Source organism: Lipotes vexillifer, unplaced genomic scaffold, assembly GCF_000442215.2.
Source record: "Lipotes vexillifer unplaced genomic scaffold, Lipotes_vexillifer_v1.1 scaffold1017, whole genome shotgun sequence".
In the NCBI taxonomy this organism is placed as follows: Eukaryota; Metazoa; Chordata; class Mammalia; order Artiodactyla; family Lipotidae; genus Lipotes; species Lipotes vexillifer.
In genome coordinates, this window is record NW_006772141.1 from 51,150 (window position 1) to 67,225 (window position 16,076).

At 41.7% G+C, this 16,076-nt stretch overlaps 1 protein-coding gene across 1 annotated transcript in view; it reads right to left on the reverse strand.

The window, feature by feature from the left end:
• The window catches only part of CUNH12orf75 (chromosome unknown C12orf75 homolog), a 37,707-nt gene that overhangs the window by 3,165 nt on the left and 18,466 nt on the right, over positions 1-16,076 (reverse strand). The window contains exons 3-5 of the mRNA XM_007447304.1: positions 3,070-3,105; positions 2,169-2,248; positions 792-827 (exon numbers count right to left, since the gene is read on the reverse strand). Coding sequence (XP_007447366.1) covers positions 823-827; positions 2,169-2,248; positions 3,070-3,105 — 121 coding nt within the window. The 3' untranslated portion in view covers positions 792-822. The remainder of the gene's footprint in view (positions 1-791; positions 828-2,168; positions 2,249-3,069; positions 3,106-16,076) is intronic.

Consider the following 16,076-nt stretch of genomic DNA (forward strand, 5'->3'; position numbering starts at 1 on the left):
ATCTCAGGAGACAGAGCATTCCTGATCACTGGATGCTCAAAAGAGGTGGGATGTCATTCAGCAAGACTGAAAGACAGTGGGGATCTAAGCATTGCATGCATTTTGGTCCAGGTAAACAGAAACTCTCTTCCTCAATGGAAATGCTGCTCAGTAGCTTCTAGAGACTAGTACCCAGACAGTAGTTAAAAAATGAAAGCTATTTTTCTTCTGTCCTTGTTCTTGCTTGTCTTATAATTCCAACTCCAAGCTCTTCACCAGGTCCACAGTGCTTCATCTTTTAAACTTGGTCTATGATTTTACTATTCCTTCCTGAAAAACTGCATCTTTGCACACTGACGACTGCCTGTCTCTACTGGAGTTTTGGTACTGGTACATCTTCTCTCTGTATATCAACTACCCCTGACTATTGCCAAACATTTAATATTGATCCTAATCTAATTCCCAACCTCTCTAGTCTCTCCTTGTCTGTCACTTCCAAGGCCCTAGCCCCTCAAAGATTTTGGCAATGAAGAGTGAAACCCTGGTAGTCTAGGCAAACAGCTTGTTCTTATTAAGTGAATTAAGTTACATTTGAAAAAATATTAATGAAAAAAAAGTAACTGCAAAGAAAATTGATCTAGTCGTTAAAGACCTCTTTACAATAAAATATATTGGGTTCCATAGATTTAACCACAAGATGAGACCCCTCCTCATACTCAAGTTCGAGATTTCTTAGAAATATAGAGCATTAATATCTACAGTTCATTCATCCAGGCTAAATATATAGAATTATTTAGAAAAATATACAGTACCTCTTGATTATTGTCATGATATTACTTTCTTCTAATCTTAAAAAAAGAGAAAATTAAGAAAAGTTAAATGTTCAGTTATAAAGAATATATTCTAGTTTCCTACAAATAGTTGAGACATATATGTATTTGCTAGTCTAAATCATAGAGTAGAGAAAAAACAATGAGGAACAAATAACCATAGTACGTTAAGAAATAATTAAGGCTTGTGTACAAATTAAATCAAATATTACATATATGTAATTTTATGTGTATATATTAATAGTTCTTTAAAACCATATTATCAGACAACTGTACAGTGATTAGTAAATCAGCATTCTTCACCACAAGCCACACTTAAAAATTTACTTAAGGGACTTCCCTGGTGGCGGAGTGGTTAGGAATCCGCCTGCCAATGCAGGGGACATGGGTTCGAGCCCTGGTTCAGGAAGATCCCACATGCCACGGAGCAACCAAGCCTGTGCGCCACAACTACTGAGCCTGTGCTCTAGAGCCCAAGGGCTACAACTACTGAGCCCATGTGCCACAACTGCTGAAGCCTATGCACCTAGAGCCCATGCTCCACAACAAGAGAAGCCACAGCAACGAGAAGCCCGAGCACCGCAATGAAGAGTAGCCCCTGCTCGCCACAACTAGAGAAAGCCTGTGCACAGCAAAGAGGACCCAACACAGCCAAAAATAAATAATATAAATAAAAATAAATTTAAAAAAAATTTACTTAAGCGAGAAGCTATCTACAAGGCTGCAATCGTACCTATTATCAAAAGAACTTCATTAGCCCTGCAATTACTAACTACTAAAACTCAGAAAAAGGAGCCTCCACTTCATTTCATTATACAAAATACAGTTAATTTTCTTCTAATCACCAGACTACTTATCAGTCACATTTATAATATATTATAGGAATGTACCTTTATGTTCTACAAAAACTCCATAAACTTACTGAAATGTTTGCTTTCATTTTCACACTGATCATCACTGAAATTAACAAGAAATTTAAAATATCCACGGAGCATAATGACAAACAGAAGCTAAATTTTGCTCTGGAATTACCCTCATCACGTGGGTGGCAATTTCAACGAATGATTACAATGAGCAGATATGGATTTTTTGGTTTTGTTTTTTTTAAGGCCGCACCGAGCGGCATGTGGAATCTTAGTTCCCTGACCAGGGGTCAAACCTACGCCCCCTGCAGTGGAAGCACAGGGTCTTAACCACTGGACTGCCAGGGAAGTCCCAGCTATGGCTCTTATACACAGTTCACTGCAAGTCAGTAACATGTAGGGTGAGTCAGGCAAGCTGAAATATACATTTCATACGTTTTTCACAAAACAAAAAAAAAACATGTAGAGAGAGTAAACATCACATGGTTTTACTTACTTTTTCGCACAGTCTTTGTTTGATTGGACACCATACTGACAGCTTCAGATGGTAGACCAACATACACCCCTCCATAGTTTCTTGATAAAAAGAAGCAGAGATAGAAAAATCAGACCAAACTACATGGTTACTAAACATTTGCAGAAAATTATGAGAGCATGGAGCCCTTCAAACAATTATAGAATTATTAAAATAACTCATGACTTTTCAAAAGTAGAATTCAGAATATTATTGCCCTTGGAGAGATAACTGTTTTTCTATGTTAAAAAAAAGAAGCTATATATATAAAAAAGAAAGCTGTGTAGTAGAATTTTTAGATATTTTACTTGCAATGAGAAAGAAGAGAAGTTAGGATTTTTACAATTTAGTAGAGTAATAAATATCAGTAGCGTGACATGTTACAGTTAGTCAGTCAACATTATCAAGAATTCAGAGTGGTCAATGTGGTATGAGGTGCTATGGACACACAAAAACACTTTACCTGTAGGTAGGTATAAAGTGAGGAGGAAGAGAGAGAGATAAGGAGTAATGAGAGTGGAGTTCTGCTAATCAGAGGATGGAAGGACGGAGAAGGCGGAAGGAAGGAAGAGATATCATCCAATTTTAGAGAACAGCACATCCAAAGGCCACAAGATGGAAACTAGCACAAGCCGTTTGCACATGACAAACCAAGCTCGTTTGGAAGAAGCAAAGATTATGGTCCCTGGGCAAGATATTTATCATACTGCATGCTCCTACCTGTATTCTCTGTGCCAAAAGTTTTCCTGGTGGAATCTGTATTACTGGCAATGTGCTACAGTGGTCGATTAAATGCATGAGTTAAATTAATTCATGTTAAATTAAATCCATGAGGTGGGACCAAAATTATTCAAATTAAAGGTAGCTTCAACACCAAACATACCTCCTCTTGTCATCTTCTGTTATTGATTCTTCTGTTCTAAAAGGTCAAAAACGTTTGCTATGAGCCGTTTGGTTACACAGTCAGAGACTTCATTTTTGGCTCTGAGAAAAGAGGGACTGACGAGTTAAAGCCAATTTTTATATCAAGTTCGTCCATCGAGTATTTCTGTAACACAGGATTCTCTCTTCACCTCAATCATTTATACACTAAGAAATTGGCAGTTTTCTACTTAACAAAAAGTGCAAATCCATCAAATGCCAGCAAGTCCAATTGCTGAACAAGATCAAACACTGAGGTAACCATAATGGAAAAGAATATAAAGAAAATAATGTCCATATGTGTGTAATTGAGTCACTTTGCTGTACAGCAGAAATAGGCACAAGACTGTAAATCAACTATACTTCAATTAAAAATTTTTTAATTAAAAAAACAGAAAACACTAATTCGAGGGACAAAAAAACAAAAACAAAAAGCCTGAGGGCAGCCAAGACTTGAAAGAGCACATAAATTGGGTGTCAGGAAGCCTGGGCTCTTGTCTGGCTGTGCCACCCGCTCCCTGTGTGACAGGCTGTGGGCAAGTTGCCAGCCTGTATCTCATCTGTAAAATAACGGGGTCGACCAGATGACGCCCAAGGTCCCTTCTAGTCCTAACACACTACGAGTTTGTGTCTCTTATGCCAGTTCAGCAGCACAATTCTAGGTATGAAAGATTTCCTTAGTGCAAAAAGAGTTAAAGTCAATTTAACTTTCTTTTATCTAAAAAAACAGCCGTTTTATACATGATCTACTGCAAAGAGGGAAATGTTCAAAGGAAATGTCTAGAGGGAATCACTACTTTAAAATGCACACTATCTTTCCTTGAATAAGAGGAATCCGTATTCTACTAGAATTCCTTGGCGTAGTTTTAGATCAGGAAGTTTACCTTAAAGTACTAGCTAGCATACATTAGTTATTTTTCTGAAAGAAAAAAAAAAAACAAGATTCAAATGTATCTCACTGAACTCAACATGTAATTATAAGGGGCTTCAGTTAAGAAGAAAGCAGACTGAAAACATCTAAACAGCTTCACTGAATCTTTTAATTGCTGGGATTGTCATATCATGGTTTCACACATTTAAAAGCTGTGAATGTATATATGTACATGAGATTTTGCTTCATTGCAACAGCCCGTAAACCCAAAAAGTCTATATAGAAAGGAAGTGGAGATTTGGAAATTATCTGTTAAACATTGGCCATGCACACAGAAAATACTCCAATAGAGGGCAAAAACCACCCTGCAATCTAATTTGTCCAAATTGAGCCCATAACCCACTTTTAATTATCAACTTCATTTATCTCTTGCTAAAGTTGGATCGTTTTTTAATTCAAAGGTGTCAAAGTCATACTGTATTAGAACTGGTGCTATGCTTATTGAAGTGGTATAACACTTTCAGGTGCTGTTTACCAGTTTTAATTAAAATGGATTTATAACCCGTTAGTACAGATACTAGGAAAAATGATGGTGACAAACTCATTCAAGATTGTCAGAACTGTTTACTCTGGCTCTGAATGGCCAACATTATAATGAAATTGTTTGTGAAGCTGAAACTGGCAGATTTGGACATATATAATGTCTCATTTTTTCTCACAGATATTCTTTTCATATCCAATGACATATCTGTGTATTTTAAATCTCTCCCCTTTTCCCTAATCCATCTTAAGGACTTATTCAGTGTTTTAAAATATATTTAACTTCCCCTATGTAAAAAAATAGTGAATTATTTTTAACCTATTATCTCTCATAAATTATTCAATGCCCTAAAACCCAACTGTTTTAGGTTTTGAGTAATGGCCTGGCTGTCCGAACACCTGGGCTGCCCCACCTGTACACCACTTTAAATCACTGTACTTGTTTCCCCTCACAAAACATATTTTGAAAGATTTTTTTATCAACTGGCCTTACTATCTCATTTGCTGATAGTTTTCTTAGACACACAAGTGCCAAAGGGAGCCTCTGATGTGCATGGGATGGTTCCCACAGGGTGTTTGTGTAATTCGAATCCAAGGCAAATAAATCTTATATTTTGCTAATGTAGAGCCTGTGCAGCCTTGTTGTAGGCACGTGCAGATTTCCGTTCAGTTTCTAAAGTAATGAAAATAGCCTGTGGTCCTTCCTCGACGCTGCCCATCCAGAGCATCGGGCTAGGAATTGCGCTCGGGCCAAATCACCCCCCCACCATGGAGCCCTTGGATGAGCCACTGTTTTTCATGAGGGACTTGATTATTTTTCTTTTCTGGTCACTACAGCTTTAGTGGAAGGGCAGTGGCTACTGTGCAGCCTGCAGCTGTGATTGCTAACGGATCACAAGATTTGTTCCTAAAGCAGGGAAGGAAGTGGGGAGGAAGCGCAGGACAGAAAGCCACACGGACTCCGCCTTGGCGAGAACAGCAGCCACTGACAGAGTCTGGAGGGCCCTCGATCACGGACATCATGGCCCTATTTTCTGCTGGTACTAAAGACAAAGAATGAGATGACTTCACCCTGGAGTCTTCCCTTAGAAAACAGAGACTGAAGATTGAATTAGTCCATGCGGGAAACGACAAAGTGAAAAGGAGGCCGATTCACAGTAGATGAGCTGGAAGAGGCCAGAACACACTGCTCGGGAGTTAATTGGTCCAAATATCTCCACAAACTCGGCCTACCCGTACACTTGCTCCTTTAGGCAAGAAGCAAGTGGACATACCTCAACCAGGAGAAATCTCCTAGTGTAGCAAACCCACTTCTAAATAATAGTTCTGAAGCACAGTGCAGGAGTCAATGCCCAGGTGCCTACAGGCAGAGGCACTGAAAATGGGAAGTGTGAATGAAGGGATTCAGGGATGAGAACACCCCTGAATCTACCATAAATAGGGAAGAAACCTTGAGAAGAAGGCTTCTACCAAGGGGACCAAAATACAGGGTTATAGGAGGCAAGGGACCAGATACCATCAATCAAATCACCTAAAAACAAAAAGTGAAAGGTAACTTTCACCAGTTTCCCTCCCCGCTCCCCCCCGCTCCGGTCCCAATTTCACCACCATGGAGGCTGATGTCAATAAGGGGAAGGAAAGCCAGCACAAATTACCAAGGGGTCGACAACTGGAAACAACTACGTGGCCTATCAACACAAATTCTGCTCTGGCCAGGGAAACTGTGCTGGACTCACCCTCCCCACGTTCTGCAACGCAGGGGTGAGGACTCACAAACATCCTCCTTTGCCGCCCGGCTCCCTGTTAGGTTCTACCAAATGGGATGCTCAAGAGACATAAAATGAAAAAAGAGGGGAAAGGGCTGCTCCTTCCAGCTCTGTGTGCTGCTCCAGCCTACAGCACCCCAGCAGCTGGTTCCAGTTTCCAGGACAGGCCCTGTTAACACTCCTTTTCGGGTCACTACAGCTCAAGTGGGTGGGCAGTGGCTACTACGTGGCCTCCAGCTGTGGTTACTGCTGGATTACAACATTCAGCTGCGATTACACCAGGCTGGCAGTGCCCTCTCTCCAGAAGTCAGTGTCCCAGCCCCAGAGAACCATTCCTCTTCCAGGTCCTAGATTCCAATAACCCCAACTTCCTTCCTTTGTCACTCCTGCCCTAGGAACAGTAGCCACTTCCTGTTATAACTCTCCCTACGACCTCAGCCTTCCTTTCTTACATCCTCAATCCTCCATGACCTGTTTAACCAATTCCTAATAGTAATTTCTCTCTGCTAAAATATTTAATGTGGTTTCCTTTACCCTGACTGGACACGAACTGACACATTACTTGGTAGCAAGAGTGGGGTTTCTCTCCCAGCCCTGCATTGAACGTGTCTCACTAAAGCATTTAAAGTACCTGTTATTTCCTGTTTATCAGGCCCAATTACTATGTCATCAGTGTATTGGACCAGTATGACGTGCTGTGGTACATCAGTAACATCAACATACTGCAGAATAGAGGATGAACGGCAAGACTGTGATGGTATACTGTTGGCCTTGCCAGGTAAAAGCAAACTGCTTCTGTTATCCTCGCAAACCGGTTCAGAGGTAAAGTATTCACCAAAGGTTGCAAAACAGGAGCTAGGGGCTATGTTGAGTGTTTTCAATAAAGATACCACACCTTGAACAGCAGCTGAAATTGGAATCACCATTTCATCAAGTTTACAAGAATCCAAAGTCACTCTCTAAAATAAATCTGCCTTCCACATGGGCCAAAGAGGCAAGTTAAAAGGAGACATGAGAAGCGTCTTCATTTTTTCAAGTCTTTGGTGAGGGCACCAATTTCTGCAACTCCACCAGGAATGCGGTATTCCTTTTTGTATATTATTCTGGCATAGAAGGGAAATTCCATAGGCTTCTACTTGACCCTTCCTACCAAGATAGCCCTTCCTTCACAAGTCAGAGAGCCAATGTGGGGATTCTTCCAGTTGCCAAATACATCTACTCTGATTATGAACTCACAAACTGAGGAAATAACCAGAGTATGGGATCTGCAGACTACCGGACTCACTGCAATTTTTAGGTTAGCCAAAATTCCATTTTTTACCTGACCACTATAAGCCCACACATGGACTGATCACCCATAATGGCATTTTGGGTCCTCAGGTGTTACCAGCAACTCAGAGCCAGTGCCTAGAAATCTCTAAAAGGTCCAGGTACTTCCTTTTGTTCTGGACAGTTGCTCTAGTAAATGAACACAAATCCTTTGGGGAAGATGTGAAAAAATATCTACCGTACATACATGTGGCCATGTTTAAAATTCCCTCAAGGGAATGTGGCCTTAATTACTCTGAGTCTAACTTGGGTTTGGAAGCTGGGTTAAGAGGCTATGCCTTTCCATTGTGATGACTCAGCTTAGCTTTCTGGCTCACAGACCAGAAGTCTTCCTCTTATAAAATATACAGAGGGAGAAAATGAACCCTTAGGTGGCCATCCTTCTCATCTATCCCTAGGGAGATTGTGATCAACTAGCTCTCATCAAAATTCCTTCCAGGATGAAACATTCTGCCTCTTCATCCCTGCTGTCTGTTATGGCGAGTGTGCCCACCTTGTCTTAGGTGGTTCAGTTCTTGGCCTCTGCTTCTCCGGGATCCCGTCACAACCAAGGAAACAAAGAACCCATCTCAAGGGCAGCATCTCCCAACTGTCATAGCCACGTTATAGAGGACAGTCATCTTGGATACTCCCTTCACTATGTGTCTCTCAATTTGCTCAGTCTCCTAGGGAAGGGGGTCTCCTCTGCAGTGGGGAGCAGCTCACACTTGAGAAATTCACACCAGCTTTCCTAGCTCTTCAAGCCTTTGGATTCCTTCCTCTCCATCACACCAGAGAAGCTCTGACATACTCCTCCCCTGGTGAGAGCATAAGTTCCTTCAGTTTCATCAACCAAGTTGACTAAACTGTCAAGAGTCCTAGCCATGCACCTAAATTAAATCTGGAATCTCTGCTAAATACAACAGTATCAATAAATTCAGTCTCAGCATACACTGCTTCTCCTTGGTCTCACACCCTTAGAAGCCATTTCCACACATATTCCTGAGGATTCTGGTAGAAGAAAATGCACAAGCCTGCAATTACTTTGCAGTATAAGCTCTTTCCTCCCAGGTCAGACATTGTGCTTGTCCCGTGGGAGCATCCTGAGATCTGATTCTATCTGTGGGTCCCGTAGCAATAAGGGGTGATTGCATAGGTCCTGAGGGGGACAAGCACCCCCTAACAAGGCAATCACCCAGGCGAGGGGACCCAATTCCATGCCTCTTACCCAGCTGGTCTACCCCATTCTCAAAGGCCCTGCCAGGAAAACAGGAAGTTTCTGGCTGGCAAAGATGGGAAGAGAAAGTCAGCTCTTCATCATTAGCTTCACCTCAACTTTAATTTAGCCCAGTCTAGTGCTCTTGAGAGAGGAAATGGGAAATAGACGAGGCTACAACAGCTGTCTCTAATCTAACCAGGGACTAAATGGCCACAGACTACCCCCTGCAATGTGTAACTGAGTCTAAAACAGCTAACAGAGAAAGCCCGGCCACTTAACACAGTCTTAATGCCTTAATATCACGGCAAATGCAACAAGATGAGAAGGTCACGGCCCCCCTCGATTTCTGGCGTCCCCAACTAAGTGAAGAGGAAGGGGGGTGGGGTGTAAAGAGGCAGGTAGGCTGGCTTTTTTTATTCAGTGGTGTAAGCAACCACCCATTTGGATAATTTTAAGGGTCTGGGAATGCTAAGATTTAAATATAGTTTAAGTTTACCTGTTGGCTAAAGTTACAAATTCAAGTTCTCTATTATCCATCATGTGTGCCTCAGTGTCAATGAAGAGAGAGGCACGAGAAAGAGGGAGCCGGGCCCCAGGAGAGGGGCTGGAACTAAGAGCTGGGGTTCGGGTGTAAACAGGGTCCGTTTCACAGTTGTGCCCAGGACACATTTTAGAAGGAAGACTTACTTCTCGGGTCCAAAGAGTAAAGGAGCGAAGTGGTACTAAAAGACCTATAGATTAAGTTTAGCAAGTAGTTCCTCCATTTTTAAATCCCCATGAGCCACTAGTCTACAGAGTACACTTGTGTAATAAATTTTTTTTTTTCCAGAGGGAGCATGACCGAAAGCCTCTTGGTAAATTGCTTTCTCTGGTCTCAAGACAGTGTCTTATTTCTGGGCATATACAGCATCTGAAAATTTGTGGAAAGTGATGTCACATTTAGAAAGAAAATGTAATAGTGCGCGATATTGTTTAATCAAAAGGTCACCGCACATCTTTTGAAAAAAAACTTTTAAACCGCAAGAACATTTCCTAAGAACCATGGAGCATATGTTAACAATTTGGGACCAGGTTTTAAAAATACACTGGACATTTAATTACCATCGGGTCTCTCTTTGTTAACAAAGATTTAGCTTCTTTTATCAAAGGACAGGTATTGGAAGAGAAACAATGTGTCCAAGTTAAAACCATCCACTGAGTCTCATGATAATCTCCTAGAGTGAGATCACATGCTCCCAGTGCCTGACTCAGATTTTCAGCCACTGCATTCATAAAAATGTTTGCGGAGACAAGTGTGATTGAGGGTAGACCACCAATCCATCATTTCCCCCCACTTTGGGGATTGCTGAAAAGCTAAATCCTCAGTTGACAGTTTAAAAATGACACATCTTGTTATAAAGCAGAAACTAACACACCATTGTAAAGCAATTATACTCCAATAAAGATGTTAAAAAAAAAAAAGACACACCTTTGCAGAGCGATATAGTGTTTAGTGATCGCTATCTTACCAAAGTTGCCCCTATTTGGGGCGATGTCAGAAAAAGAAAAAAAAAAAAGCAACCGTTGGTTTCAAAACTGCTTTCTTATATCTCAGAGTTTCCACCAAATACTTCTAGTCTACTTCCTTTGAAGCCAGCATGGTACTCTCCTCAGACTTCTCAGATTGAGTATCTATACTAATCCAGATTCTCTAGGTCACTGCACACCCATCTGCTTCCTATTAGCTTTGCAGACCTTCTCCTAAATGAACCAGAGACACTGAATTTCTCTCTAACCATAAAGCTCTGACTTCTTTTAAGTCCAGAAGGTGAGACACTTCCAAACCAGCTCCATGTCTGTGGTTGCTCTTTGGGGCTGGTTGGCTTTCCTCTGCCTGTCCTTTCTTCATTAATGTATTTCGTGCATATACCTATTTAAAACTAACTATCCACACAAAACACATAAACCTTTCAATCAATTTATACCGCTATGGTTACCATCCTATCAATAGCGATCACTTCAATGAAGCGAGACCTTATTCAGAGTTACTATAGTAAATATAAACCACTACTTTTTTCTTCCTCAGTAGCACATGGTAATCAAAATATTTTCGTCACAATATTTGCTTAGTTTCTGGGTTGTATAAAATAGCTGTCCCAAGTGACCTACAAAAAAGGTTTCAAAGGTAAAATAATGGAACCACGGCATGGATACATTATGTGCATTCTCTAGAACAAACACAGATGATAAACATCAGGCAGCCGCTAGCCACTTCAATTAATATCTCCTCACGCATGGTGGCTACAGGTGCCTTAAAATTCAGAACGTTCTCACTGCCCTAGACTTCCAGAACTACATAGTTCTGTGGCAAAGAAAGGATTTATTTTTCACTTATTCATCAACAAAAATGTTCTAAGTATAGAGCTATCCTTATTAGCGATGATCTAAAAAGCATAAAAACAGGCTGCAGCCTTTTCTTTTTCCATATTTGCAGTGTCGCTACACAGGCCAAACTTACTTTGATGTGTAAACAGTACAATTTCAATATGGAAACCTCAAGAGATCGCGCGTGTAGCTCCAATGATCTATTTTTAGTTACCATTCATGATCATCTTTTGGAATACGCTTATTAATTGACAATGTTTACTTCCATTGACTCTACCATCCTCCAGATAAAGTGGAATCATTTAATTTTCTCTGTGTTTTTATGATGACCCCTCCTTTTCACAGAGGTTCCAATCGATTCTACCAAGCATTTAATTCCATATGATATTGGACAGAATTAACATTTTATCATTGACTGTTAGGGCCTATATGTAATCTCATTCATGTCTTCACAATTTCAAAACCTCTTAGGACAGTTAGCTTTAAGTCTCTCTCCTTAGATGGGCCCCTTTCTTTCTTCCAGAATGTACTACCGGAGAACATGAGTGACATTTGCTCTTTGTATGGGGTAATGGATCAAGAATTCAATTGCAATTTCCCTACCCCTCTTCTGTTCTCCTTCTAAGAAGCACACGGTGCTGGATTATTTCAACATTGGCTGTAGGAGTATCCTTTGCTACAAAGCAGGCAGGAGTGTTCTCTCCCCTTTAAGAAACCGTGCTTTTCCCAGATGTATCACTTTTCTCAAAACCCTGGGAATAAGCAGCTTGTTTTCCCTCACCCCAGGGTCTCCAAACAGGAGACAGAGCCAGAATGCTCCCAACCTCCCCAAAGCACTCTTTTAGATGGGGCCAATTTCATTTTCACTCAAAAACTCTCCTCGTTGGCATCAGCCCTGCCATAACAGCCCCGGATGCACTAAACATTTTGGCCCTGACTCAAAGGTTTTCTTCCTAACCATCATTACCTTGGACAATTTTAAATCCCATGAAAATCACCTAAACGACCTCTTGCTTCACATTTTGCTGACTTCCTCTATCCCAGCAACTTTTACTGCTGCTCTAAGAACTTCATCCCAGGGGTGCTCCATGGAGCTTAGTTCCTGCAATCATTTCACCTCTGATATTTTAGAGTAGACAATCCTACTCCTTAAGGAAAAAAAAAAATCCTTCTTTCTCCCCTCCCCACAATTCCCAAGAAGCCTCCAGTCCCAGCTCTCCCCATTCATCAGCCCCTTAGGGCTTCCCTCCCCTTCTCTCTAGCATGTGCCTTGCAGTCAAGCATTTCAACCATACTTGCCAGTCACCACCAACCCCTCTCTATCCCTGAATGAACCCACTCAATTGCTTCTCTGCCTTTTATTCCACTGGGTCCCACCAAGGAAAATCTGACCATGTACTGATGGGCAATCAATGGGAATGTGAGACTTCTAACCACAGCAAGGCCCTCAATGCACTGGATCTTCTGCCATCAGGGATTCATAACAGAGGCACCGCCAAATCTTTTCAACAACCCTTAAACCACCTAATAATTCTAGCTACCATTTACGGGCGGGGGGCAGGGGGGCAGGATGGGGGAGCAGGATAGCAACACATAATACCAAGTATTATCCTAGGAGCTGAATATACTGTACTAATAACCATCATAACCATTAAGCAGTTACTTAACCTCTCTGTGTCCCATCTCCTCATTTGTAAAATGAAAGAGCACTACTGTCTTCATCAGCCTGTTGGGGGTACTGAATGAGATAATGTACTTAAAGTGCTGGAAATCACTCTATGGTATGCAGTTCTCAATAAAGATGAGCTATTAAAATTGAGAATGATGAGGATAATGATGAAGACGGTTACCCTGAACAGTTATTATTATCCCAATTTTACGGATAAGAAGATTAAAGACACAATATCACACAGCTAGTAAAGGATGGAGAGCAGTTTAAACAGAGGTCTGTCTGCTTCCAAAATGCATGCTTTCTCAATGCTACTTCCACCCCAGAAGACGGGTAGAATTTTTCAATGCTACGTCACTTCAGAAGACAGCCTTGCCCGCCATGTCACAGAGGAGAAACAAGGCTATCAGATACCCTCAGGCTTGTAATTAGGAGAGGGCTCAGCTGACACGGGTGTATATGACACGAGAAATTTATAAAGAATTCCAAGGAAACTCAAGATTAGAGATACATAATTTCATGTTTTAAAAAAGACAGAGCTGGCCTTCCCTGGTGGCACAGTGGTTGAGAGTCCGCCTGCCGATGCAGCGGACACGGGTTCGTGCCCCGGTCGGGGAAGATCCCACATGCCGCGGAGCAGCTGGGCCCGTGAGCCATGGCCGCTGGGCCTGCGCATCCGGAGCCTGTGCTCCGCAACGGGAGAGGCCACAGCAGTGAGAGGCCCGCGTAGCGCAAAAAAAAAAAAAAAAAAAAAAGACAGAGCTTCAGCATGTTTTTGTTGTTGTTGTTTTTTTAAAGATTTTCTTTTGATGTGGACCATTTTTAAAGTCTTTATTGAATCTGTTACCATATTGCTTCTGCTTTATATTTTGGGTTTTTTTGGCCTCAGGGCATGCGGGATCTCAGCTCCCCGACCAGGGATTGAACCCGCACCCCCTGCCTTGGAAGGCAAAGTCTCAACCACTTGACTGCCAGGGAAGTCCCTTCGGCATGTTTTATGATAACTCATTCCAAGATATTTTTCTCTATAGCTGTCACCTTCCATAACAATAAAATTACTTTATCCAGAAAAAAATCTTAATGAAATATCACTTTACAAGTTTTAAGTGAAAGAAGAATTTGAATAACCTTGTTTAAATTGAGTGGCCATGAGCTTTTATGTTCAACAGCAGACATTAAATTTGAGTCAACTTGTTATTCAACATATATTTGGACAATTCATATATATAGAATATATGTATTCTTAAAAATCAAGAGATTTTTTTGAAATAACATGGAAGGTGACCTACATGGAGAAGCTGCTTCTCTTCTGCCTGCCCAGTTATAATTCTCTCCCATTCTGGTAACAGCATCACCACTCTCCCACTGTTTAGCCATATGGTTAGGTGAGGTTAATGACACCGATTGGCTGCAGCAGTGGGCACGTGACCCAGGCCTGGCCAATGAGAGCCCATGTTCCCCTGGCCCACTGACTGGTTCAGGGAGAGGCACCTGACCCCACGTCCTAGCCAGGGAAAGCCTAGCCCTAGGACTTTTGATCAAACTACGGGGAAAGAGAAGCTCTTTTTCTACAGGAATTATTAAGCTGATGAGATAGAAACTGGCCATCTCCATCACCACTGGGGGAAAGCTGCCTTAGCATGGAGCCAAAAACAGGAAAGGAGAGATGAGAGAGTTTCTTCCTGTCATTCAATCACCTGGATCCAGCTGTGACTAAGGCCTAACCCCTGGAAGTTTTCCGTTACACATGCCAATAAATTCCTTTATGTTTGTTTGTTTAGGCCAGTTTAAGCTGGGCTTCTGCCATTTCCAACCAAAAATATCCCAACACGACCTATTTGTGCCAAATAGCTAAGATAATTCGCTGAAATAAAATAAAAGCATGGCTAGGGGTAAGACAGGAATAAAGACACAGACCTACTAGAGAATGGACTTGAGGATATGGGGAGGGGTAAGCTATGACAAAGTGAGAGAGTGGCATGGACATATATACACTACCAAACGTAAAATAGCTAGCTAGTGGGAAGCAGCCGCATAGCACAGGGAGATCAGCTCGGTGCTTTGTGACCACCTAGAGGGGTGGGAAAGGGAGGGTGGGAGGGAGGGAGATGCAAGAGGGAAGAGATATGGGAACATATGTATAACTGATTCACTTTGTTATAAAGCAGAAACTAACACACCACGGTAAAGCAATTATACTCCAATAAAGATGTTAAAAAAAATAAAAAATAAAAGCATGGTTGATTCGCAGGTTTGTGAAAATAGCCAAATGTCATCACATTGAATTTACTTCTGTTTTGTTCTGCATGTTAGTGTATTGCGATTTACTTTTGAAAAGAGAGGGAGAGAAAAAAGAAAGTCTCGGGCTTCCCTGGTGGCGCAGTGGTTGAGAGTCCGCCTGCCGAGGCAGGGGATGCGGGGTTGTGCCCCGGTCCGGGAAGATCCCACATGCCGCGGAGCGGCTGGGCCCGTGAGCCATGGCCGCTGAGCCTGCGCGTCCGGAGCCTGTGCTCCGCAACGGGAGAGGCCACAACAGTGAGAGGCCTGCGTACCGCAAAAAAAAAAAAAAAGAAAGAAAGTCTCACTCCCTGATATACATGTGGGTCTGTCTTATGATGATTAAATTTCTATATATCTTCACCCATGCTTTCCTCCTTATCTCAAGTTGCTAAGGGGACCCTTCTATGTTTTTAATCCTTCTTGCAAGTCGTAGAATCTATGTACATTGATGACTCCCTCAGTCACACAGATAACACCTCCCCAAACTACCCTCAGCTCTTTGTACTCAACTTGCTCCTACCCTTTTGCCTATGGGCACACCTACCTCTCCTCCATGTAAAAAATAAACAGAAAAAGAAAAACAGACTTCAATATATAAAATCATCCATACACATAACTAGGCAGAAATAATCACAAAGAAATGGAAGAAAACAGTGTAAAATATTAATGATGATTGTCTCTGGTGGGAGGATAATAGCTGATTTTTTTCTTTTTTTAAAAAAAATGTTTTTCCATACTTTCTGAACTTCCTTAATATTCCTTTTATAACAAATATATTTCTTGGGACTTCCCTGGTGGTCCAGTGGTTAAGACTCTGCGCTTCCACTGCAGGGGGCACGGGTTTCAATCCCTGGTTGGAGAACTAAGATCCCACAAGCCACACGGCGTGGCCAAAAAAAAAAAAAAAGAAATGTATTTCTTAAAATAGGCTTCCTCTTTAAGCTACTAACAT